This window comes from Pristis pectinata, chromosome 10, assembly GCF_009764475.1.
Source record: "Pristis pectinata isolate sPriPec2 chromosome 10, sPriPec2.1.pri, whole genome shotgun sequence".
Lineage (NCBI taxonomy): Eukaryota > Metazoa > Chordata > Chondrichthyes > Rhinopristiformes > Pristidae > Pristis > Pristis pectinata.
In genome coordinates, this window is record NC_067414.1 from 100841291 (window position 1) to 100864437 (window position 23147).

General features: G+C 61.7%; 3 protein-coding genes and 1 pseudogene across 5 annotated transcripts in view; 1 reads left to right on the forward strand and 3 right to left on the reverse strand.

Moving 5' to 3' along the window:
• enah (ENAH actin regulator) overlaps window positions 1–1601 on the reverse strand; it is a 213191-nt gene extending 211590 nt beyond the window's left edge. Inside the window, exons 1-2 of one of the 3 annotated variants that reach the window (XM_052024956.1) lie at window positions 1585–1601; window positions 1333–1435 (exon numbers count right to left, since the gene is read on the reverse strand). In XM_052024956.1, the coding sequence (XP_051880916.1) occupies window positions 1333–1337 (5 nt within the window). In that variant the 5' untranslated portion in view covers window positions 1338–1435; window positions 1585–1601. The other 2 variants (XM_052024957.1, XM_052024955.1) reach the window with 2 other exon arrangements.
• Window positions 1602–12923: 11322 nt separating this feature from the next.
• mrpl2 (mitochondrial ribosomal protein L2) lies at window positions 12924–21580 on the reverse strand. Its single transcript, XM_052024962.1, has 7 exons — window positions 21450–21580; window positions 16566–16852; window positions 15797–15938; window positions 14618–14733; window positions 13782–13892; window positions 13413–13486; window positions 12924–13174 (listed from the first exon to the last, which is right to left on the reverse strand). The coding sequence occupies exons 2-7, from the start codon at window positions 16819–16821 to the stop codon at window positions 12962–12964; spliced, it is 912 nt and encodes a 303-aa protein (XP_051880922.1). The 5' UTR covers window positions 16822–16852; window positions 21450–21580; the 3' UTR covers window positions 12924–12961.
• LOC127575534 (basic proline-rich protein-like) lies at window positions 19805–22626 on the reverse strand (annotated as a pseudogene).
• The window catches only part of klc1b (kinesin light chain 1b), a 46252-nt gene continuing 44633 nt past the window's right edge, over window positions 21529–23147 (forward strand). Inside the window, 1 exon segment of the mRNA XM_052024948.1 lies at window positions 21529–21664. The gene's annotated coding sequence lies outside the window, so the exon portion shown is untranslated.

Consider the following 23147-nt stretch of genomic DNA (forward strand, 5'->3'; position numbering starts at 1 on the left):
CCTCCCAACACCACGCCTACACTCAAAGCTCCTATCTTCAGACCCTGACCCAACTGGTCCCTCCTATCAGAAACCACCCCCCCCCCCCCAACCCCATCTCCTCCAATCTGAGAAGCCCCCAACCCCATCTCCCTCTCCATCTCACCCACACTCAGGGAGGCCTGTCCTCCAGTCACCCCATCCCCCCCCCCATTCATCTGGTCTGCCCCCAATGATCACCTCCCCTGCAACCATCCCCCTTCAAGGGTCACCGCCTTCCCCTGCCCCCCCTTCCAGTCACCCCCCTCCACAACCCACCCTCATCCACCCATCACGCCCCTATCACTCCTCCCCCCTCCCCCCCGGTGGTCAGGAAACCCATCCCCCAGGTCCACGGTGAGGAAAAACCCTCCCCACCCACCATCTACCCCCGCCCTGGGTCGGTGGTGAGGAACCCCCCCAGAACACCACCCCCAGGGTCCGTGGTGAGGAACCCCCCCAGACCACCACCCCCAGGGTCCGTGGTGAGGAAACCCCCCTCCACTCGTGTACCCCCGCCCTGGGTCGGTGGTGAGGAACCCCCCCAGAACACCACCCCCTGGGTCGGTGGTGAGGAACCCCCCCCAGAACACCACCCCCAGGGTCCGTGGTGAGGAACCCCCCCCAGAACACCACCCCCAGGGTCCGTGGTGAGGAAACCCCCCTCCACTCGTGTACCCCCGCCCTGGGTCAGTGGTGAGGAACCCCCCCAGAACACCACCCCCAGGGTCCGTGGTGAGGAACCCCCCCCAGAACACCACCCCCAGGGTCCGTGGTGAGGGAACCCCCCTCCACTCGTGTACCCCCGCCCTGGGTCGGTGGTGAGGAACCCCCCCAGAACACCACCCCCTGGGTCCGTGGTGAGGAACCCCCCCCAGAACACCACCCCCAGGGTCCGTGGTGAGGAACCCCCCCCCCCAGAACACCACCCCCAGGGTCCGTGGTGAGGAACCCCCCCCAGAACACCACCCCCACGGTCCGTGGTGAGGGAACCCCCCTCCACTCGTGTACCCCCGCCCTGGGTCGGTGGTGAGGAACCCCCCCAGAACACCACCCCCAGGGTCCGGGGTGAGGAACCCCCCCCCCAGAACACCACCCCCAGGGTCCGGGGTGAGGAACCCCCCCCCCAGAACACCACCCCCAGGGTCCGGGGTGAGGAAAGCCCCCGCCACCCCTTCCCGGGACCGAGGAATCTCCCCTCCCTCCCCAACCCCCAGGTCCGCGGTGAGGAATCCCTCTCCTCCCCGGGTCCGGAGACCCCCCCACCGGTCCGGGGTCCGGGGTCCGGGGTCCGGGGTCCCCCCTCCCCCTCACCTCATGGTGACTGCCCGCCGGCGGCTCGGCTCCGGCTCCGGCTCCCGCTCGCTCTCGACGCTTCTCCTCGCTCCGCCGCCCGCTCTCGGCGCCGGCAGCAGCCCTGGGTCCGACGACACAAACACGGTGGGTGAGTGGACGGACGGTGCTGGCCCCCGACCCCCGCCCGCCGCCGCCTCACATCCCCCCTCACAACTTCGGAGAATGGACGGCCGCCGCCCGCCCCGCCCCGCCCCGCCGGAAGCGGTTCACCTGCCGCCGCCGCCAATCACACACCGCAAACCCCGGCCAGCCGCAGGCTCAGCCCCCGCCCCTTCCCCACCGCCCGTCAATCAAACCCGGACCCTCCGACCGACCAATCAGCTTCCCGGAGTAACCCCACGGAACCCTCCTCCCCGTCTGTCAATCAGCCGCCCGAGGCCCGCGACTGCAGTGCCCCCTGGCGGGCGGGCGGTGTTGGAGCGCGCCAGCCCCGACCCCCGCCTGGGGAGAAGGGGTCGCTTCATCCCCCGTTCAGCGCTGCACGGACGGGCATTGAATCACTGCCCTGCATCCCATCCCCGCCTCCCAGGACCCGCTGAAACTGCCCTGCGAAGACCCACAGGGCAGCCCCCCGCTCTGCAGCCCCTGCGCTGCATTGATCGGCATTGCAGCCCCTGCCCGCACACAACTGTTCTGCAACAACTCACTCGGCTCTGCGAAGACTCGCGCAACATACTTACCTCCCCTTCCAAGACTCACTGATCGGAGGTCGCTGGTCCCACAGCCCTGGCCCAACAAGGTTCCACACTGCACCCCCTGCTCTGGGAAGTTCGGCACCGTACCTCTCACCAAAGATGGCAAGTGCACCCCCGCTGTGCGAACACTCGCATTGTGCACATGCTCTCCGAACACTCACGCTGTATCCCTGTTCCACAAAGACTCACAGTGCACCCCCCGTTTTCCAAGGACTCATACTGCACCCCGCACTGCACACCCCTGCTCTGCAAAGACTCAGCCTGCCCCCCCGAGTCTGCAAAAACTCACACCGCACCACTGCTTTGGAAAGACACTGCACCCTGGGCTGCAAAGATTAGCATTACAGCCCCTGCCATGCAGAAACCCACATTGCAGCTTCCTCTGTGAAACGTACACTGCACCACTGCTTTCCCATTGCCCCCTCAACTCTCCAAGGACACGCACTGGAGCCCTGCTCTGCAAAAGTTCGCATTACATCCTCCACTGTTGCAGTCTGAAGCTGCACCACTGCTCTGCGATGCCTCGCAGTGTACCTGGTCTACAAGGGTCGGTGTTACAGCCCCACAAAGACCCACAGTGCCATGCCACTCTCAACTCAAACTCCTCCGCTCCGCAAGGACTAACAATGCAACCCCAGCTCTGCAAACCTCACCCTCCAGTGCAGCCCTGCTCTGCAGATAGTTACAGGGCACACCGTGCTGCAAGGGTCAGCATTCCAGCCCTTGCTCTGCAAGGAGCCACACCGCACCCCTGCTCCGCAGGCATCACAGCCCCTGCTGTGGGGATTTGCCCGCACTGAGGCTCACTGATGAATCACACCATAACCCTGCTCAGCAATGACTGCCTCCCTGCCTCAGCCTGCACTCCATGCTGTGCGAAGGTTCACACCGCACCCCTGCTGCACGAGGACTCAGACCGTGACCCTGCTTTGCAAGGGCAGGCACGGTAGTGTAGCAGTTAGCGTAACGCTATTACAGCACCAGCAACGTGGGTTCAATTCCTGCCACTGTCTGTAAGGAGTTTGTATGTTCTCCCCATGCCTGTGTGGGTTTCCTCCAGATGCTCCAGTTTCCTCCCACATTCCAGACATACCAGTTAGGAAGTTGTGGGCATGCTACGTTGGTGCCGGAAGCGTGGTGACACTTGCGGGCTGCCCCCAGAACACTCTATGCAAAAGATGCATTTCACTGTGTGTTTCAATGTACATGTGACTAATGAATATATTTAATCTGATAAGGACACACCACCTATGCCTGCACCCCTGCTCTGCCAAGAAACGGCCCGATGGCACCTGCTCGGAAAAGACTCACACCATATCTCTGCTCTGCAACACTCACTGCACCCCAGTACCACAAAGATTTAAACCACAGCCCTGTTCGACGAAGCACAACTGCACCACTGCTCCAAAGCATCAGACAATGCCTCCCTTCACTGCACAGATTTGCGCTGCACCCTTGCTTTGCCAAGTCTCACATCCCATGCATGGTCTGCAAAGATTAAGCACGACGGGCACTGCTCTGGAAAGTTTCACGCCTTCCCGTGCTCTGCAAAGAATCAAAGTGCACCTCTGCACTGCAAGGGCTCCCACTGCATCCCTGCTCTGCAATGGCAGGCAGTGCACCTCTGTTCTGCAGGCAATGCATCTGCAATCTGCAGTGTCAGACAATGCATCCCTGACCTGCACAGACTCACACTGCAACACTGCTTTGCAAGCATTCACACTGCACAGCTGCTCTGCAAAAAGCCAAAATGCATGCCTGCTCTACAGAGACCAGCATTTCAACCCCAGTTCTGCAGGAACTTAGACTGCAGCCGTGGTCTGTAAAAGTGAGTAAAACGGTCACTAGACTCAAACTACACCCACCCACTGTAAGGACTGACTCTGCCCCACACTGTAGCAGGTCCCCCCAGACTCTGCCACGATTCACACCGTACCCCGGTCTGTAATCATGACCATTAGAGACCCAGATATGCAGTCACTCATGCTGCAACCTTGATCCACCAAGACTCATAATGAATCTCCGCTCAGCAACAGCAAAGCACTACACCTCTGCTCTGCAAGAATAGCACTACAGCCCCTGCTCTGCACTACAGCCCCTGCTCGGCACTACAGCCCCTGCTCTGCACTACAGCCCCTGCTCGGCAAGGACAGCCCCTGCTCGGCACTACAGCCCCTGCTCGGCAAGGACAGCCCCTGCTCTACACTACAGCCCCTGCTCGGCACTACAGCCCCCGCTCGGCAAGGACAGCCCCTGCTCTACACTACAGCCCCTGCTCGGCACTACAGCCCCTGCTCGTCAAGGACAGCATCGCAGTCCTTTTTCTGCAAAGACTCATACTGCACTCAGTCCGTGAGACATCCCTGCTCTGCAAACGCAGGCAATGCACCTGTGTTGCGCTGCATCAGACTCTGCAACCATCCCTGCTCTGCACAGACTCCGGTTTGCGAGGATTTGCACTGCACACTCACTCTACCCAGAGCCACAGCACCCCTGTACGGTAGCTTGTCTTTGGGACCACTGCTATCCAAAGTTTAGCATGACGGTCCCTGCTCTGAATGACTCAAACTGCACCGCTCTGCAAACGCTAAAACTGCACCTGTGCTCGGCAATGACTGACAGCGCAAGTCTGCTCTGCAAGGACTCAATGCCGCATCCGTACTCTGCAGGGTCAGCTCCTGCTCCATTCTGCAGGTTCACCCTGCATCCCTGGCCTACAAGGATCGGCATTCGCAGCCCCTCCTATACAGAGACTCACACTGCTACTCTGCATGGGTGCAGGTTAGGATCAAAGAGAGAGAGACAGACATAGTCAGAGGGGACATTTAATAGGAACCAGTGATATTAAGTAATCAGCAGCCTTCAACCTATTTCTGTTGCACCCATATTATTGTCACACTCTCCACCGCACCCCCCCCCCACCAAGCCTTCTATTGATATTATAGGCAAAATCAGAGAAATCACCAGCACACACCCCTGCATCCACAGTACTGTAGTAGTTAGCGTAACACTATTACAGCGCCAGCGACCCCGGTTCAATTCCAGCCGCTGTCTGTAAGAAGTCTGTATGTTCTCCCCGTGACTGCGTGGGTTTCCTCCGGGTGCTCCGGTTTCCTCCCACATTCCAAAGACGTACAGGTTGGGAAGTTGTGGGCGTGCCGTGTTGGTGCCGGAAGCGTGGCGACACTTGCGGGCTGCCCCCAGAACACTCTACGCAAAACATGCATCTCACTGTGTGTTTCGATGTACATGTGGCTAATGAAGATATCTTATCTTACCTTTTCTTATCTTAGCAAGAAAAACCACAATTCATTACAATATGAATGAGAATATAGCAGGCTTGATTACTAAGTTTGTACGAGGTTTGCAACTTCACAACGGGACACGGATCAGCTGAAGAGTTGGGTGGAGCAGCAGCAGGATGGAATGAAATCCAGACAGCGCAACGGAATGTACTTCAGGAAGTCGACTTCTGGTCGGACACAGAGAGTAAAGGCAGGGACCTTATCAGCATGGCTTTACAGAGAGACCCGAGGGTGCCAGTCCATCACTCCCTGAAAGTAGCAACACAGGTGGATGGGGTAGTGAAGAAGGCATTCAGAATCCTTGCCTTCACGTGACGGGACATTGAGCATCAGAGTTGGGACATCATGCTGTGGTTGTACACAACATCGGTCAGACCACACCTGGAGCACTGTGTACAGGTCTGGTCACCCCACTACAGGAAGGACGTTCCTGCTCTGCCCAGGACCGCAAGAAACTGCAGAGAGTTGTGGACACAGCCCAGTGCATTACGGACACCAGCCTCCCCTCCTTGGACTCTGTCTTTACCTCTCGCTGCCTTGGTGAAGCAGCAGCATAATCAAAGACCCCACCCACCCGGGTCATTCTCTCTTCTCCCCTCTCCCATCAGACAGAAGATACAGGACCCTAAGGGCACATAGTACCAGACTCAAGGACAGCTTCTATCCCACTGTGATAAGACTATTGAACGGTCCCCTTATACGACGAGGTGGACTCTTGACCTCACAATCTACCTTGTTATGACCTTGCACCTTATTGTCTACCTGCAATGCACTTCCCTTTAGCTGTGACACTTTACTCTGTATTCTGTTATTGTTTTACCCTGTACTACCTCAGTGCACTGTGTAATGAATTGATCTGTATGAACGGTATGCAAGACAAGTTTTTCACTGTGCCTCAGTACAAGTGACAATAATAAACCAACACCAATGTGGTACCAACAGGGAGAGAGTGCATAAGAGATTCACCAGGACGTTGCCAGAGCATTCAATGGTAGGCTAATCCACAAGATTAACTCACGTGGGCTCCATGGTGATTTGTTAAACTGGATTCAGAACTGGCTTGGCCACAGATGTCAGGTAGTGGTGTAGGGGTGTCATTCTGCCTGGAGGTCTGTGACTAGTTCTGTGATATGTGTAACTGATTGGGATGAAACTTTAGGTGGGCTCATTAGTGAGTTTGCAGACAACACAAAAACTGACTGAGTTGTGGCCGGTGAGGAAGGTTGTCGAAGGATTCTGCAGGATAGAGATCAGCTGGAGATATGGGCGGAGAAATGGCAGCTGGAGTTTCATCCCGACAAGTGTGAGGTGTTTCACTTTAGGAGGTCAAATATGAGGAAAATGTACAGTAAATGGCAGAATCCTTCGGAGCATCGATGCACAGAGGGATCTTGGGGGGCAAGTCTATGGCTCCCTGAAAGTGGCCACACAAGTAGATAAGGTGGTAAAGAAGGCATACGGCACACTTGCCTTCGTCAGTCGGGGCACTGAGTCCAAGAGTCAGGAGGTCATGTTGCAGTTTGGCCACACTTGGAGTATTGGGTGAAATTCTGGTCGCCCCAATACAAGAAGAGTGTGGAGGGTGCAGGAGAGATTCACCAGGATGTTGCCTGGATTAGAGAGTATCAGCCATAAGGAGAGGTTGGACAAACGAGTTGTTTTCTCTGGAGTGTCAGAGGCTGAGGGGAGACGTGATAGAAGTTGATAAAGTTATGAGAGGCAGAGATCAGGTAGTCAGAGTCTATTTCCCAGGGTGGGAATGTCAAATACTGGAGGAGGTAACTTTGAGGTGAGAGGGGGAAGGTTTAAAGGAGACCTACGAAGCCAGTTTTAACCAGAGAGAGGTCGGTGCCTGGAACAGGCTGTCAGGGGAGGTGGTGGAGGCAGGTACGATCGCAACACTTAAGGAGCATTTAGACCGAGAGGCAAGCAGGCAGGGGATTGAGGGGTGCAGACCACGTGCAGGCAGGCATGCAGTTTACATTGGCACAGACACGGTGGGCCGAAGGGCCTGTTCCTGAGCTGCACCATTGTATGTTCTATGAATGGACGGCTCTCGCTATGAGGAGAGATTGGACAGTCTGGCTTTATTCTCATTGGGATGTAGGAGGCTGAGGGGCGACCCTACAGAGGTTCAGAAAGAAGGGACATCGACGGCCTTTTCCCCAGGGCCGGGGAGTCTGGAACTAGGGTGCAGGTTTGAGGTGGGAGGGGAGATGATCTGAGGGGTAGGTTTGTGACATGGAGGACGGTGAATATATGGAGCGAGCAGCAAGGTGGGTGGGGTGGACACAGGAGGCATTTGGACAGGTACTCAGATCAGGAAGGAATGGTGGGATTCGGGCCGAATGCCGGCGAGTGGGATTGGTGCGGAGGGAGGTCACGGCCGGCACGGAGAATGGGACATGTTTCTGTGCTGCACCTTTCCGTGATTCTGTGACGCCTCAGCAGGCTGCAGACCCACACACAGCGACCAGGACGTCCCTCCCCATGGGTCACAAGATCACAAGACAAAGGAACAGAAGCAGGCCATTCGGCCCATCGAGTCTGCTCCGTGAGCTAAACTAAAACTATTCCTATCTAGCCCCAATTTCCAGCCTTTTCCCCATATCCCCTGATACCCTGACTAATTAGATATCTATCTATCTCCTCATTAAACACCTCCGGTGATCGGGCCTCCACAGCTGTACGTGGCAACGAATTCCATAAATCCACGACCCTCTGGCTAAAGAAATTTCTCCCCATCTCTGTTCTAAACGGGTACCCTCTAATTCTAAGATTGTGCCCTCTGGTCCTGGACTCACCCACCAAGGGAAACAGCTTGGCCACATCTACTCTGTCCAGTCCTTTCAACGTTCACAATGTTTCTGTGAGGTCGCCTCTCATTCTTCCCAGTATTGGGAGAGATGGCAAATAGGACCTGACCCTGAGGTGTCCCGGAAAAACCTGGCGCAGTGTTCAGGAGACAGGGTGGGCTACGTGGAGATGGAGGAGACAAGGGGCTGAGTTAACAGGAATCCCACATGGAAACCTGGAGCAGGGACACATCGATGAGGTGAGGAGGAGTGGGATGTGCGGGATGGCCGAGGACTCCCATCGATGGGAAGCAGACAAGGCGTTAGGAGAACTATGGTACCAGGCACCACTGTCAGAGGTCAGGTACCATAATTCTCCTAACGCCTTGCCCAGAGGAGCCTTTGTCTCAGACCAATGCAGGGGACCATGGGAGGTCCTGAGGGTACTGAGCACCAGGGCAACAAATGATCTGCTGGAGGACCTCAGGGGGTCGAGCAGCATCCGTGGGGGGAGGGGGAGGAATTGTCGATGTTTGGTGTCCAAACCCTGCAAATGTTGACAATTCCCCCGCCCCACAGATGTGGGCAACCCTCTGAGATCCCCCAGCAGATTGTGCATTGCTCCTGACCCCAGCAGCTGCAGTCTCCAGTGTCTCTCCTTGAACACCGGCCTCACCACCAGTGGTCGTGGCCACCCCTGACAGGCTGTCAATCACCTGTCCAAAGTGTATCAATCACAACGTATCCTGATTCTCGGTTCTCCCTCCTCCCCGTGGCCGGTCACTGTGTGGGGTACAGACCCCCTCCCCCCTGTGGCTGGTCACTGTGTGGGTCAGCAGACCCCCTCCTCCCCGTGGCCGGTCACTGTGTGGGGTACGGACCCCTTCCCCCCTGTGGCTGGTCACTGTGTGGGTCAGCGGACCCCCTCCTCCCCGTGGCCGGTCACTGTGTGGGTCAGTGGACACCCTCCCACCCCCCCCCCCCCGTGGCCGGTCACTGTGTGGGGTACAGACCCCCCTCCCCCCGTGGCCTGGTCACTGTGTGGGGTACAGAACCCCTCCCCCATGTGGCTGGTCACTGTGTGGGTCAGTGGACCCCCTCCCCACCCCGTGGCCGGTCACTGTGTGGGTCAGTGGACCCCCTCCCACCTGTGGCTGGTCACTGTGTGGGTCAGTGGACTCCCTCCTCCCTGTGGCTGGTCACTATGTGGGGTACAGACCCCCTCCCCCCATGGCCTGGTCACTGTGTGGGTCAGTGGACCCCCTCCCCCCCGTGGCCAATCACTGTGTGGGGTACAGACCCCCTCCCCCCCGTGGCCGGTCACTGTGTGGGGTACAGACCCCCTCTGCCCCCCCGTGGCCGGTCACTGTGTGGGTCAGTGGACCCCCTCCTCCCCATGGCCAATCACTGTGTGGGGTACAGACCCCCCCCCCCCCCGTGGCTGGTCACTGTGTGGGTCAGTGGACCCCCACCCTCCGTGGCCGGTCACTGTGTGGGTTACAGACCCCCCCTGCCCCCCCCCCCCCGTGGCCAGTCACTGTGTGGGGCACAGACCCCCTCCCCCCCCCCCCCCCGTTCCCAGTCACCGTGTGGGGTACAGACCCCGGTCACTGTGTGGATTCTCTCCATCTGGTGGACGTGACGGTCACTGCACCATAGCTGCCACAGCAGTGCAGGGAGGGGGATCTCCACCACTGCACGTGGCCTTTTCTCCACTTCACTGAAGCCTTCGGTTCTGCTCTCTGGTAAATCGCCTCAGTACTGTCACACATACTGAGGTACCGTGACAAACATTGTTCTGCATGCCATCCACACAGGTCATTTCACCACATCGGTACATTGAGGTAGTACAAGGGAAAACAATAACAGGATGCAGAATAAAGTGTCACAGCTACAGAGAAAGTGCAGTGCAGGCAGACAATAAGGTGCAAGGGCCGTGACGAGGTAGATTGTGAGATCAAGAGTCCATCTTATCGTACTAGGGAACCGTTGAATAGTCTTATAACAGCAGGGTAGAAGCTGTCCTTGAGCCTGGTGGTACGTGCTTTCAGATTTTGCATCTTCTGCCCGATAGGAGGGGGGAGAAGAGAGAATGCCCGGGGTGGGGGGGGTCTTTGATTATGCCGGCTGCTTTACCGAGGCAGCGAGAAGTGTAGACAGAGTCCACGGAGGGGAGGCTGGTTTCCATGATGTGCTGAGCTGTGTGAGCTGCAGTTTCTTGCGGTCCCGGGCAGAGCAGTTGCCGTCCCAAGCCGTGATGCATCCAGATCGGATGCTTTCTATGGTGCATCTGTAAAAGTTGGTGAGGGTCAAAGGGGACATGTTGAATTTCTTCAGCCTCCTGAGGAAGTACAGGTGCTGGTGAGCCTTCTTGGCCGTGGCACCTGTGTGGTCAGACCAGGACAGGCTGTTGGTGATGTTCACTCCTGGGAACTTGAGAGGGACGAGAGGGATTGTGGAGCATCTCCCTCAATATGGCCACCCTGAGAAATGTGCCTCCAGCCCATGTGTGACACACAATGACAAGCCTGACATAACCTTAACCAGAGTCCACAGTGAACCCAACTTTCCTGTAGACTCCACGGTCACTACGGGGCTCCTCGGCTACCCCAGTCATTCCCCCACAGTGCTGCACCTCCCCTGCCACAGCCACCCGGGGTCGAGCTGTGTCCTTGCAGCTGTGCAGGCCGAGGTCCGGGGCGCTGGAGAATACAGGAGGGTGGGCCTGACACTCGGTGACCACTGGACAGGGTTCCTCCACTGGTCCTTGCTGTACTGCACTGCCCCACCCCCTGCCGGTCCCAAAGGTCCAGCGGTGAGGTCTGGGTAATGTGGACCCTTCCCCCATCCCGGACATCAGCCCGAAGGCAGACACCGATGGTGAAATCCCCCCCAGCTCCCATCCAGTGGCCCAGCCTTCAGCCACCTCAGCAAGTGTCTGAAGGTGAAGACTTCCGATGCAGCCCAGAGTTCGGAGCCTGTGTGATCCCTGCACGTTTCCGAGGTGTGGGCCTCTGACCATAGGCACCTCAACACTAGTCACACCGCACGGAAACAGGCCCTTTGGCCCAACTGGTCCATGCCAATCAAGGTGCCCACCTAAGCCAGGCCCCTTCACCCACGTTTGGCCTATGTTCCCTCTGAACCCTTCCTATCCATGTACCTGTCCAAGTGCCTTTTCAATGTTGCTGTTGTACCTGCCTGAACCACTTCCTCTGGCAGCTCGTTCCATATATGGACCACCCTTTGGGTGAAGAAGTTGCCCTCACAGGTCCCTGTTAAATCTTTCCCCTCTCACCTTAAACCTATGCCCTCTAGTCCTCGATTCCCCCACCCTGGGGAAAAGACCGTCTATGCCCTTCAGGATTTTATATGCCTCTATAAGATCCCCTGCTACGCTCCAGTGACTAAAGTCCTCACCTGCCCAACCTCTCCCCGTAACTCAGGCTCCCGAGTCCTGGCAACATTCCCGTAAATCTTCCCTGCAGCCTTTCCAGCTCAATGACGGGAGAGGCTCCGCTGCCACCACCTCCCAATCCACCGGCAGCATCGGCGACCCCTCCCAGCATGATGGCCCTGCATCCATTCCCCTGCAGACACACAGCCCGCCCTGAGGTGTGGCCACAGTGTCCGCATCCCTGCCCCCATAGTCCCGAAACAAGCCCCCTTGGAGGGGAGGGTCTGAGCAGGAGAACAGATGTTCCTGTTCCCGCCTCCCGTCCCCACCTCCCACTCCCACCTGGCCGGTCACGGAACTGATCCCTGTCCCCGCCGCCTCTGGTGCTCACGACTCGCAGACCCACTTGGTGCTGCCTGCAGATGTGTCTCCTCTCCCCGGTCCCTTCAGCCGAGCCACCGACATCGATGGGAATATTGGGACCCCAGCCCTGACCCGCGGTTCCCTGTGTTACTGATTGTCCGGCCAAAAGTGAATTCTTCAGCCCAGCAGCCACCTTTCTGCATCAGTGGTGCTGGACATGCAGAGCTCCGGCCCCCTGGAACCCAGCGACAGGTGGTGTATCACAGCCTCAGTGAGGTCAGACCTGTTCCCGTAAACACGAGTGAATGCGGGTCCATCCGCTTCACCCCCCACCCCCCCAGCCCACGGGAGAACCACCCCCGGAATCCGAGGTTTTCTGTCTCCACCCCACCAGATCCACAGACCCCCAACGTCCGGGGGGGATGAGCCGGGTGTTGGTAACGTTGCTGCGTTCTCCATTCCAGTTTCACCCCGCACCACCTCCTCCAAGGCCCGGGTTCAGTCACACGGCAGGGGATCTGACTTCAACTGTTTACATCCAGAGTGTTCTCCCCACTCGAGCAAACAAACTCTCCGAACTGGTCACTGAGTTCACAGACTCCAAAGCGTGGCCCAGTTCCCTCCGCACCCAGAGTCCTGAACCAGGACCCTCCAGTGAGGCAACATGATAACAGTTGGCTCAGGTGATGCAGCCAGAACGTAAAGGCAATACTTGTAAAATGGTCCCCCGATGAGGGTCAGTGTGTGTGTGTGGGACCCGTCCCCCAGTGAGGGTCAGTGTGTGTGTGCGTGTGTGTGTGGGGGGGGGCGTCCCCCAGTGAGGGTGTGTGTGTGTGTGTGTGTGTGTGTGTGTGTGGGGGGGGGCGTCCCCCAGTGAGGGCATGTGTATGTATGTGTGTGGGACCCGTCCCCCAGTGAGGGCAGAGAGGGTCAGTGTGTGGGACCATCCCCCACCACCCCCAGCCCCTCCCCTCACACAGACAGACAGACGGCCTCGTGCTGAAGTGGTTTATTTGGGGGCCACCCCCTGCATCAGGCCGCGGACCCCCGGACAGGCAGCTGCACGTAGCTCTTCATGGGAGGGATGGGCCGAATCTTCCTGCCCGCCCAGCCGCCCTTCCTCTGCCACAGCCCACTGCTCGGCCGCTTGCCCAGCCAGCGGTTGCGGCCGGCCTTCCCCACCACCCGCTGGCTGTGGGCAACGTTGGAGACTCGGCCTACCGTCACAACACACGTCTCCTGGACCTGTGGGCACAGAGCGAGCATGAGGGAGGGAGCAGAGGAGGGGGGCGGTGGGGAGAGAGAGGGGACAGAGGGGGGGCAGGGAGAGAGAGAGCGTGTAGAGGGGAGGCAGAGAGGGGGGGAAGGGGGAGAGAGAGGGTGGAGGGTGGAGAGGGTTGGGGGAGAGAGAGAAGGGGAGGGTTGGGGGAGAGAGAGGGGGGGGAGAGGGATGCAGGGGAGAGGGAGGGAGAGGTGACTGTACCTGAACCTGGCGCTTGGAGGGCAGCTGGACGATGGCCGTCCCGTTCACCTTCCTCAGTAACAGCCCACAGGTCCCTGCAGCGGGGAGAGGGGTTGTCAGTGGGACCGGAAAGAGGGGCAGCCCCGGACCAGATGGAGGGGGGAGCTGTCAGCGACGTTGGGTCGAGCAGGTGCCGAGTGGTTGGGGTTGGGGTTGGGGTTGGGGTCGGGGTCTGGGGCAGAGGGTAGGGTGGGGTGGGGTAGAGGGCGGGGCAGGGCAGAGTTGGGTGACCACACTGACCTGCGGCCCGGATGTACTGGGTCAGAGTCTGGGTGCTGGGGCAGTGGGTGGGGTGGGGGAGGGGGGGGTGGGGTGGGGGAACACACTGACCTGCGGCCCGGATGTACTGGGCCCCCCGGCCTGGCTCCAGCTCCAGGCTGTTGACCAGCGTTCCCACGGGAAGGGCTCCCAGCGGGTGCGCGTCTCCCTCACGGGCCGACACTGTGGGGAGATCAGTCCTGTTACTGCACCCCAACGTCTGTCCCCACCCCACCTGTCCCTCCCCAAATGTCTCCACGCCCCAACGTCTGTCCCCACCCCACCTGTCCCTCCCCAAATGTCTCCACACCCCAACGTCTGTCCCCACCCCACATCTGTCCCCCTCCCTCCCCGTCCCCAGCACCTCCCTCCCTCCTGGTTTCCACTCCCCACTCTGGTGCCAGGAGGAGTGGACCACTCAGCCCCTCGAACCTATTCCGTCCCAGAATGATCCTGGCTGGTCAGGTGCAGCCCCACCACTACCCTCCCACCCCCTCCACAACCACTACCCCCACCGTCACCTTCACCCCTCATTTCATTTACCAAGAGTCGTCTCCCTCTGCCTCCCAAACAATTACTCACCCCGAGGAAGCAGGTTCCCCCGACTGACCAACGCTGACAAACCCTGTGCCTCATCACACCCTGACCCAGGTCCTGGGGCCTCCGGCAGGAGAACCCCCTCCCCACACCAACCCCCTCCCCACACTCCACACAAACCCATCCCCACACAAACCCCCTCCCCACACCCACCACCGTTCCATCCAGTCCCCCCAAACCCAGGTATACAGTCTGTATCCCACCCCACCCCCTGTGCAGGGACAGGGGAACAGTGACACCACAGTGTCGGGGGGAGGGTCGTTGCCCTGAGTACCCCCCCGTCACTGGGAGGGTTCAACCCGGACACTCACCGGCCATCCTCCCAATGTGGCCCGAGGTCCTCAGCAGGTCTCCGGGCTGCATGTTCTCGGTGGCGATGATCCAGCGCTTCCGGGTGCCCCCGGCTACCAGGGCGATGTCCGCCGACCTGCCAGAGACCAGCCTCGTCACCCCGAGCAGTGCCCCGTCCGCACTGTCCCCACCCGACCCCTCCCATCCCGACCCTCCCCTCCCGACCCTCCCCTCCCGACCCCTCACATCAACCACTCCCTGCCCGACCCCTCCCAGCCCGACCCCTCACATCAACCCCTCCCAGCCCGACCCCTCCAACCCTTCCCCCACCGCCCGACCCCCCCCACCCCTCCCATCCTGACCATCCCCTCCCGACCCTCCCATCCCCACCCAACCCCTCACATCAACCCCTCCCATTGACCCCTCCCAGCTTGACCCGCCCCTCCCCCGCCAGACCCCTCCCATTGACCCTCCCAGCCTGACCCACCCCTCCCCACCAAACCCCTCCCCGCCCGACCCCTCCCATCCCAGCCTGACCCTCCCCGCCCGACCACTCCCATCCCAGCGCGACCCCTCCCCTCATGACCCCTCCCCGCCTGACCCCTCCCATTAACCCCTCCCAGCCCTCCCCTCCCCGCCAGACCCCTCCCATCCCAGCGCGACCCCTCCCCTCATGACCCCTCCCCGCCTGACCCCTCCCATTAACCCCTCCCAGCCCTCCCCTCCCCGCCAGACCCCTCCCATCCCAACCCGACCTCACCCCGCCCAACCGCTCCCATCCCAGCCCGACCTCTCACCGCCCGACCCCTCCCCGCCCAACCCTCCCTGCCCCGCCAGACCCCTCCCCCGACCCCTCTAGCCCAACCCTCCCCTCCCCACCTGCCCCCTCGCATCCCGACCTTCCCCTCCCCACCAGACCCCTCCCCGCCCAACCCCTCCCATCCCCACCCGACCCCTCCCAGCCTGACCCTCCCCTCCTGAAATTCCCATCCCAGCCCGACCCTCCCCTCTGCACCTTCCCATCCCGACCCCACCCATCCCGACCCCTCCCCACCTGACCCCTCCCAGCCCGACCCAGTGTCCCATCCACACTGTCCCAGCCTGACCACCTGCCCTGAGCTCATACCCACCTCCCCCTCCCAGCCCATCAAATACTGACCCCCCATCCTTCACTCACCCCCCCCCACCCTGTGACCCACCTGCAGGGGTCGTAGCGCACCTCCAGCACCCTCTCCTCGAAGGGCTGCCCCTCAGCCCCGGGGAGGCAGCGCAGCCGCTGGAAGTCGACCATCCGGTACCGCTGCTTGTGGCCCCCGCCGATGCCGTGCACCCGCACCTTCCCTGCAACACACCGGCACCGCCGGTGAAACGGTGGGATCAGCGAGTGCCTGTGGGGAACAGCCCCAGGAGGTGGGGGGGGTCCCACCCCCACTGTCACCTTCCCTGCAACACACCGGCACTGCCGGTGAAACGGTGGCATTGCTGAGTGCCGGTGGGGTACCCCCACCGTCACCGGGGAGATGGGGAGTCCCTCACACACTGACCTGTCTCCACCAACAATCACCCCACAGCGGTAAGAGGGGAACCTGGGTGGGAGGACCCAAGGGGGACGGGGACCACAAACCAATAATGGGAGGGCCCCCAGTGTGTCCGAGCCCCCGGGGACAGGAGAGTGGGGGTGTGTCCATGCCCCCAGTGATGGGATGTGCCCAAGCCCCATGAAGGGAGAGCAGGGTGTGTGTGAGCCCCCAGCGACAGGGATGGGGGGGGGGGGGTGCCCGAGCCCCTGGTGACAGGGGGACGGGGTGGTGTCTGCGCTCCCAGGGACAGGAGAGCAGTGGTGTGCCTGCGCCCCCAGGGATGGGGTGGTGTCTGCGCTCCCAGGGACAGGAGAGCAGTGGTGTGCCTGCGCCCCCAGGGACGGGGTGTGTCCACGCCCTCCGCCGAACCATACCCAGCCCCACGTACCAGTGTGGTCCCGGCCTCCAGTTTTCCTCATGCCAATGGGACGCACGGTGTACTTGTCACGCTGCTTCCAGTCCCGCCGGTTGTTGCTCAGGGTGACGGAGCAGTGAATCCCTCGCCCGGACTGGAGAGAGGTGAGGGCCGGCCCCGGGGGTCGCAGCCAGCCCACCGTCGTCTGGGACAGCAGCCGGACGGCCAGACGGGGCAGCGGGGACAGGGACAGGCCCCCCAATCCGCGGGCCAGCACCGACACAGCCATGCCGCCAGGTCAGGAGAGTCCGCAGTTTGCCCTGCACACACCAGAGACAAGGGCAGCAGTGAGGGTGGGGATCTGGTCACGGTGGGAGGGGTTGGGGATGTGGTTTCTGGTCACAGGGATACAGGGAGCTGGGGGGGGCGGGGGGGGTAATTGGTTTATTATTGTCACCTGTACCCAGGTACAGTGAGAAACTTTGTTCTGCATGCCGTCCACACAGAGCATTTCACCACATCAGTGCATGGAGGTAGCACAAGGGAAAACAATAACAGAATGCAGAACGCCTCATCACAGGAAGGACGTGGAGGCGTTGGAAAGGGTGCAGAGGAGATTTACCAGGATGCTGCCTGGTTTAGAGAGGATGCATTATGAGGAGAGACTAAGGGAGCTAGGACATGATAGAGGTGTACAAACTATTAAGAGGAATAGATAGAGTGGACAGCCAGCACCTCTTTCCCAGGGCACCAATGCTCAATACAAGAGGGCATGGCTTTAAAGTAATGGGTGGGAAGTTCAAGGGAGATATCAGAGGAAGGTTTTTTACCCAGGGAGTGGTTGGGGCATGGAATGCGCTGCCTGGGGCGGTGGTGGAGGCAGGTACATTGGTCAAATTCAAGAGATTGCTCGATAAGCATATGGAGGAATTTAAAATAGAGGGATATGTGGGAGGAAGGGGTTAGATAGTCTTAGGCGAGGTTTAAAGGTTGGCACAACATTGTGGGCCAAAGGGCCTGTATTGTGCTGTACTGTTCTATGTTCTATGATAAAGTATTCCAGTTACAGAGAAAGTGCAGCGCAAGCAGACAACAAGGTGCAAGATCATAACGAGGTAGATTGAGCACGGAGATGTCGGAGGCTGGTGGGATGTTCGAGGGGACAGAGGTCCCGTCAGTGTTCTGTGGACACTGACGTGTCAGAGCACAGACTGAGGATACTCACTGCTGTCCTGTCCACTGTGCACCAGTAGCTCCTCCTGCACTTTTCAAGATGAAACCTTACATCAGTACAACTTAAACACACATTCCACGGCCAACGGGAAGGCCGATTTCACACTATGTCTAGGGTGGAGGTCCCTGCACTGTGGTCGCCACACAGCCTCTGCGGTGCCCGTACTGAGCTTCAGTGCATCCCTCAGCACGTACTCCTGCACCCAGTCAGCAGCATTATCTGACGGATATCTCCTTCTGCTGAAAGACCAACGTGTCGGGTAGACCAAAGGGCGTCTTTCACTGAGTAGACAATCTTCCAGCAGCAGGTTGATGTCTTGGTTTGCGTTCCTGGGAACAGCCCACAGATCAGATAGTCCCGTGTAACACAGGTCCTCAGATCAAACCTCGACAAAGACCACTGCATCCGTCCCTGGCAGACCTACACTCCATGAAGAGGTGTGCCAACCTCAAAGGCAGCCTGCGGTGGGACTGAGATCCCGGCTCTGGGGGAAGAATTTAGCGCTGGACAACCTTCTCACCACCGGCCAAGCAACATCTTGGTGCATGTTTGAAAGTTCTGGTGATGAGGAATTCTCCCAGATGACTTTTCAGTCTGCTTGGAGGACCACCCAACAGGATCCACCATCTCCTCCTCCCACAGGGCTTCCGGAACATTCTGTGCTGACCACTGCCTGATTGACTTTTGTCAACGGTGGTTTTTTTCTGCAGACGTTTTCTACTAAGGACAAGTTGTAATGTCCAACTGAATGGAACGTGGTGCGGCAGCAACACTGGGGGCGGGTACAACCTCAGCAGTGGTGACACTTGGGGTGGGCGTGTGTGTTTCTATGCATTGATGCGGACATTGGAGGTGGCGGCGAGAACGAGGGCTACGTTGGGCTTGGTACCACACACAAACCAGATGGGAGGGCAGACAGCTCTGCCAGACTCCAGATGACAGGGAATTTCTCTGGCCCCTACTCGTCGATTTGGGCTGTGTTACTGGTGTCTGTGTGGCTCCAGCTCCCAATCCCCTCCCCATTTGGGAGAGCACATCCACCATGTGTGTGTGTGATATCCTATCACAGACCTCCTCCTGGTCCAAGCTGACCGGGCAGGTGCCCACCCCCATTTTGCACATCGGTGGTGGTATCCCAGAGCAGCACAAGGCTGTCAGGGATACAGCACTGGCAGGTCCGGGTGGTTCACCTTTCCCGAACAGACTTGATCCGACTGGCGCTGTTGCCAGGACTGGAGGACTTGAGTTATAGGGAGACACTGGATATTCTGGGTAGCTTTTCCCCAGTAAGAGATGACCTTTTAGAGGTTTATAAGCTCATGAGGGATACAGATAGGGTGAATGGTCACGTTTTCTTCCCAGGGTAAGGGGAGTCGAAAATTAGAGAGCACAGTGAAAAGGGAAAGATTTGAAAGGTTCCTGAGGGGCAACTTTTTCCCCCACACAGAGGGTGGTGGGTGTGTGGGACAAGCTGCCAGAGGAGGTGGGAGAGGTGGGTACAGTTACAATGCACAAGAATCATTTGGACAGGTCCATGGATAAGAAAGGTTTAGAGGGATATGGGCCAAACGTGGGCAAATGGGACCAGCTTAATTAAGCAACTTGGTCAGCATGGACAAGCTGGGCTGAATGGCCTGTTCTGTGCTGTACAGCTCTATGACACTACGACCTTGGGTAGGATCTGGTAACGCACATTTAACAATAAGATGGATCACCAATTGCTGATGGCACCCTTTCCCCCTCTGCTTATCGATGAGGGGAATGAGGCTGTGTCCAGTTCTGGTCACCTCATTATAGGAAGGATGTGGAGGCATTGGAGAGGGTGCAGAGGAGATTTACCAGAATGCTGCCTGCATTAGAGTGTATGGAATATGAGGAGAGACTAAAGGAGCTAGAACTGTTCTCATTGCAGAGGAGGAGGATGAGGGGAGACATGATAGAGGTGTACAAAATATTAAGAGGAATAGATGGGCACCAATGCTCAATACAAGAGGGCATGGCTTTAAAGTAATGGGAGGGGGATGAGGGAGGGAGGGGGTGGGGAGGGGATGAGAGGTGGTGGAGGGGGGGGTGAGGGTGAGGGAGGGGGTGAGGGGGGTGATGTGAGGGTGAGGATGGGGGGGTGAGGGGGAGGGGGTGAGGGGGAGGGGGTGAGGGGGAGGGGGTGAGGGGGAGGGTGGGGCATGAGGGGGAGGGGGAGCATGAGGGGGAGGGGAGCTGAGGGGTGAGGGTGAGGGGGGGTGAGGGTTGGGGGGGTGAGGGTTGGGGGGGTGAGGGTTGGGGGGTGGTGAGGGTGGAGGGGTGAGGGTGGAGGGGTGAGGGTGACGGAGGAGGAGTAGGGGGGAGAGGGGGTGAGGGTTGGGGGGAGGGGGGGGAGGGTTGGGGGGGTGAGGGGTGGTGAGGGTGGAGGGGTGGGGGGGAGGGGGGGTGAGGGGTGGTGAGGGTGGAGGGGGGGGGGGGGGGGGGGGTGGGGGGGGGGGGGGGGGGGGGGGGGGGGGGGGGGGGGGGGGGGGGGGGGGGGGGGGGGGGGGGTGGGGGGGGGGGGGGGGGGGGGGGGGGGGGGGGGGGGGGGGGGGGGGTGGGGGGGGGGGGGGGGGGGGGGTGGGGGGGGGGGGGGGGGGGGGGGGGGGGGGGGGGGGGGGGGGGGGGGGGGGGGGGGGGGGGGGGGGGGGGGGGGGGGGGGGGTGGGGGGGGGGGGGGGGGGGTGGGGGGGGGGGGGGGGGGGGGGGGGGGGGGGGGGGGGGGGGGGGGGGGGGGGGGGGGGGGGGGGGGGGGGGGTGGGGGGGGGGGGGGGGGGGGGGGGGGGGGGGGGGGGGGGGGGGGGGGGGGGGGGGGGGGTGGGGGGGGGGGGGGGGGGGGGGGGGGGGGGGGGGGGGGGGGGGGGGGGGGGGGGGGGGGGGGGGGGGGGGGGGGGGGGGGGGGGGGGGGGGGGGGGGGGGGGGGGGGGGGGGGGGGGGGGGGGGTGGGGGGGGGGTGGGGGGGGGGGGGGGGGGGGGGGGGTGGGGGGGGGGGGGGGGGGGGGGGGGGGGGGGGTGGGGGGGGGGGGGGGGGGGGGGGGGGGGGGGGGGGGGGGGGGGGGGGGGGGGGGGGGGGGGGGGGGGGGGGGGGGGGGGGGGGGGGGGGTGGGGGGGGGGGGGGGGGGGGGGGGGGGGGGGGGGGGGGGGGGTGGGGGGGGGGGGGGGGGGGGGGGGGGGGGGGGGGGGGGGGGGGGGGGGGGGGGGGGGGGGGGGGGGGGGGGGGGGGGGGGGGGGGGGGGGGGGGGGGGGGGGGGGGGGGGGGGGGGGGGGGGTGGGGGGGGGGGGGGGGGGGTGGGGGGGGGGGGGGGGGGGGGGGGGGGGGGGGGGGGGGGGGGGGGGGGGGGGGGGGGGGGGGGGGGGGGGGGGGGGGGGGGGGGGAGGGGGAGGGGGGTGAGGGTTGGGGGGGTGAGGGAGGGGGTGAGGGAGGGGGAGTGGGGGTGAGGGAGGGGGTGAGGGAGGGGGAGTGGGGGGTGAGGGAGGGGGAGTGGGGGGTGAGGGTGGGGGGTGAGGGGGTGAGGGAGGGGGGGAGGGGTGAGGGTGGGGGGGTGAGAGGGGGGGGATGGGGGTGAGGGGTGGTGAGGGTGAGGGTGGGGGGGAGGGGTGAGGGTGAGGGTGGGGGGTGGGGGGTGGGGGGTGGGGGGTGGGGGGGACTGAGGACCCACTTACCCGGTCGCCAGGCGCCGTCTCGACGTTACTTCCTGCCGCGGGCCAAGCCCCGCCCGCGCCGGGGTGACGTCATCGGGAGGGCCGCGGTGCCGCCTGGGAGCCGACCCTCCGCCCGCCACCTTGAGTTTAAAGGGAACAACAAGCGGAGTGAGGGAGCGCCCGGACCGAGGGAGGGAGCGCCCCGCGCCCGGAGACCCACACGTAGCGCTCGGCAGGTAGGAGGGGGGGTTCCCGTCACCGATCGGCCCGGTCCGGCTGCTCCCACCGCCCGAAGCCCCGGGAGGGAGAGGGGGGTGGAGGGAGGGGGGTGGAGGGGGGTGGAGGGAGAGGGGGGAGGGGGGTGGAGGGAGGGAGGGGGGTGGAGGGAGAGGGGGGAGGGGGGTGGAGGGAGGGAGGGGGGTGGAGGGAGAGGGGGGAGGGGGGGGGAGGGAGAGGGGGGAGGGGGGGGGAGGGAGAGGGGGGAGGGGGGGGGAGGGAGAGGGGGGAGGGGGGGGGAGGGAGAGGGGGGAGGGGGGGGGAGGGAGAGGGGGGAGGGGGGGGGGGAGGGAGGGGAGGGAGGGGGGGGGGAGGGAGGGGAGGGAGGGGGGGGGGAGGGAGGGGAGGGAGAGGGGGGGAGGGAGGGGAGGGAGAGGGGGGGAGGGAGAGGGGGGGAGGGAGAGGGGGGAGAGGGGGTGGGGGGAGAGGGAGGGGGGGAGGGGGTGGGAGGGAGGGAGGGGGTGGGAGGGGGGGAGGGGGTGGGAGGGGGGGAGGGGGGGTGTAGGTTGGGGAGGGGGTGAGGAGGGAGGGAAGGTGGAGGGGTGAGGGAGGGAGCGTGGTGAGAGGACGGGGTGGAGGGAGAGTGGTGAGAGTGGGTCGAGGAGGGAGGGAGGTGGGGAGGAAGGTGAGGTGTGGAGGAGGGGTGGTACCTGGGAGCCTGTTCACTGGGCATCAGTGGGTGTCGGGGGTAGAGGGCTGACCTGACCAGAGTCACACCCCAGACAAAGGAGGGCAGGTGCCGGGGATCAGTGGGCCCGGCCCTGGCCCCAGGAGTTCCTCCGGCCACCACTGTCCTCAGCCCAGCAGTGACCCTCCTGCCGTAGGGTCCGGTGTAGGGCGACTGACCATCCCCACTGGAGGGTCCAGCCACCTGTCCCCGACATTCAGTGGCATGCCCATCGCCAAGTCTCACACTGTCCATGTCCTGGGGGTCACCCACTGACTCCTAACCTGCCATGGGGCAACTTGCCCATTACGTTGTTCACATGACTGTTACTTTGCAAGTTGTCAGCCGGTGGCTGACTTCTACAGCATTTTCCCTGCTGTCTGTTCCCAGGGGTCACAACCTGCAGGTGAGGAGGGTGTTGCCCATTTTAGTCCAAGGCAACAAGTCGAGACTCTGGGATTCTGTTCCTCCCCAGAGAGAGCTGGAGGCTGAGTCACCAAGTGTATTTGTGGAGATTAGCAGAGAACCTTGAGAGGTGGGAAGGTGGTGCCAAGGATTGGATCAGTTGCGATCTTGTTGAATGGCAATGTCGGTGTGAGGAGCTGCTTGGGCTACTCTGGCTCCCATTCTTTTTCCAATTTTATGCACTGACCATCGTCTAACTGCCTACCCTCCAGTAGCATTACCACCTTCCTTGCCCTACAAATCACTGTCCACCACAAACACAACTGGACCAGCCCCATAACTACAAGAGCAAGTCAGAGGCTGGGGATGTG

What these genes read in the sequence shown, in the direction of transcription:
- mrpl2 (XM_052024962.1), bottom strand. Translation starts at nt 16,821, where the DNA reads ATGGCTGTGTCGGTGCTGGCCCGCGGATTGGGGGGCCTGTCCCTGTCC. An exon ending in TGGAGGCCGGGACCACACTG is followed by an intron (nt 15,939 to 16,565) that starts GTACGTGGGGCT and finishes GGTGTGTTGCAG; the next exon opens with GGAAGGTGCGGGTGCACGGC. An exon ending in CCTCCAAGCGCCAGGTTCAG is followed by an intron (nt 13,175 to 13,412) that starts GTACAGTCACCT and finishes CTGTGCCCACAG; the next exon opens with GTCCAGGAGACGTGTGTTGT.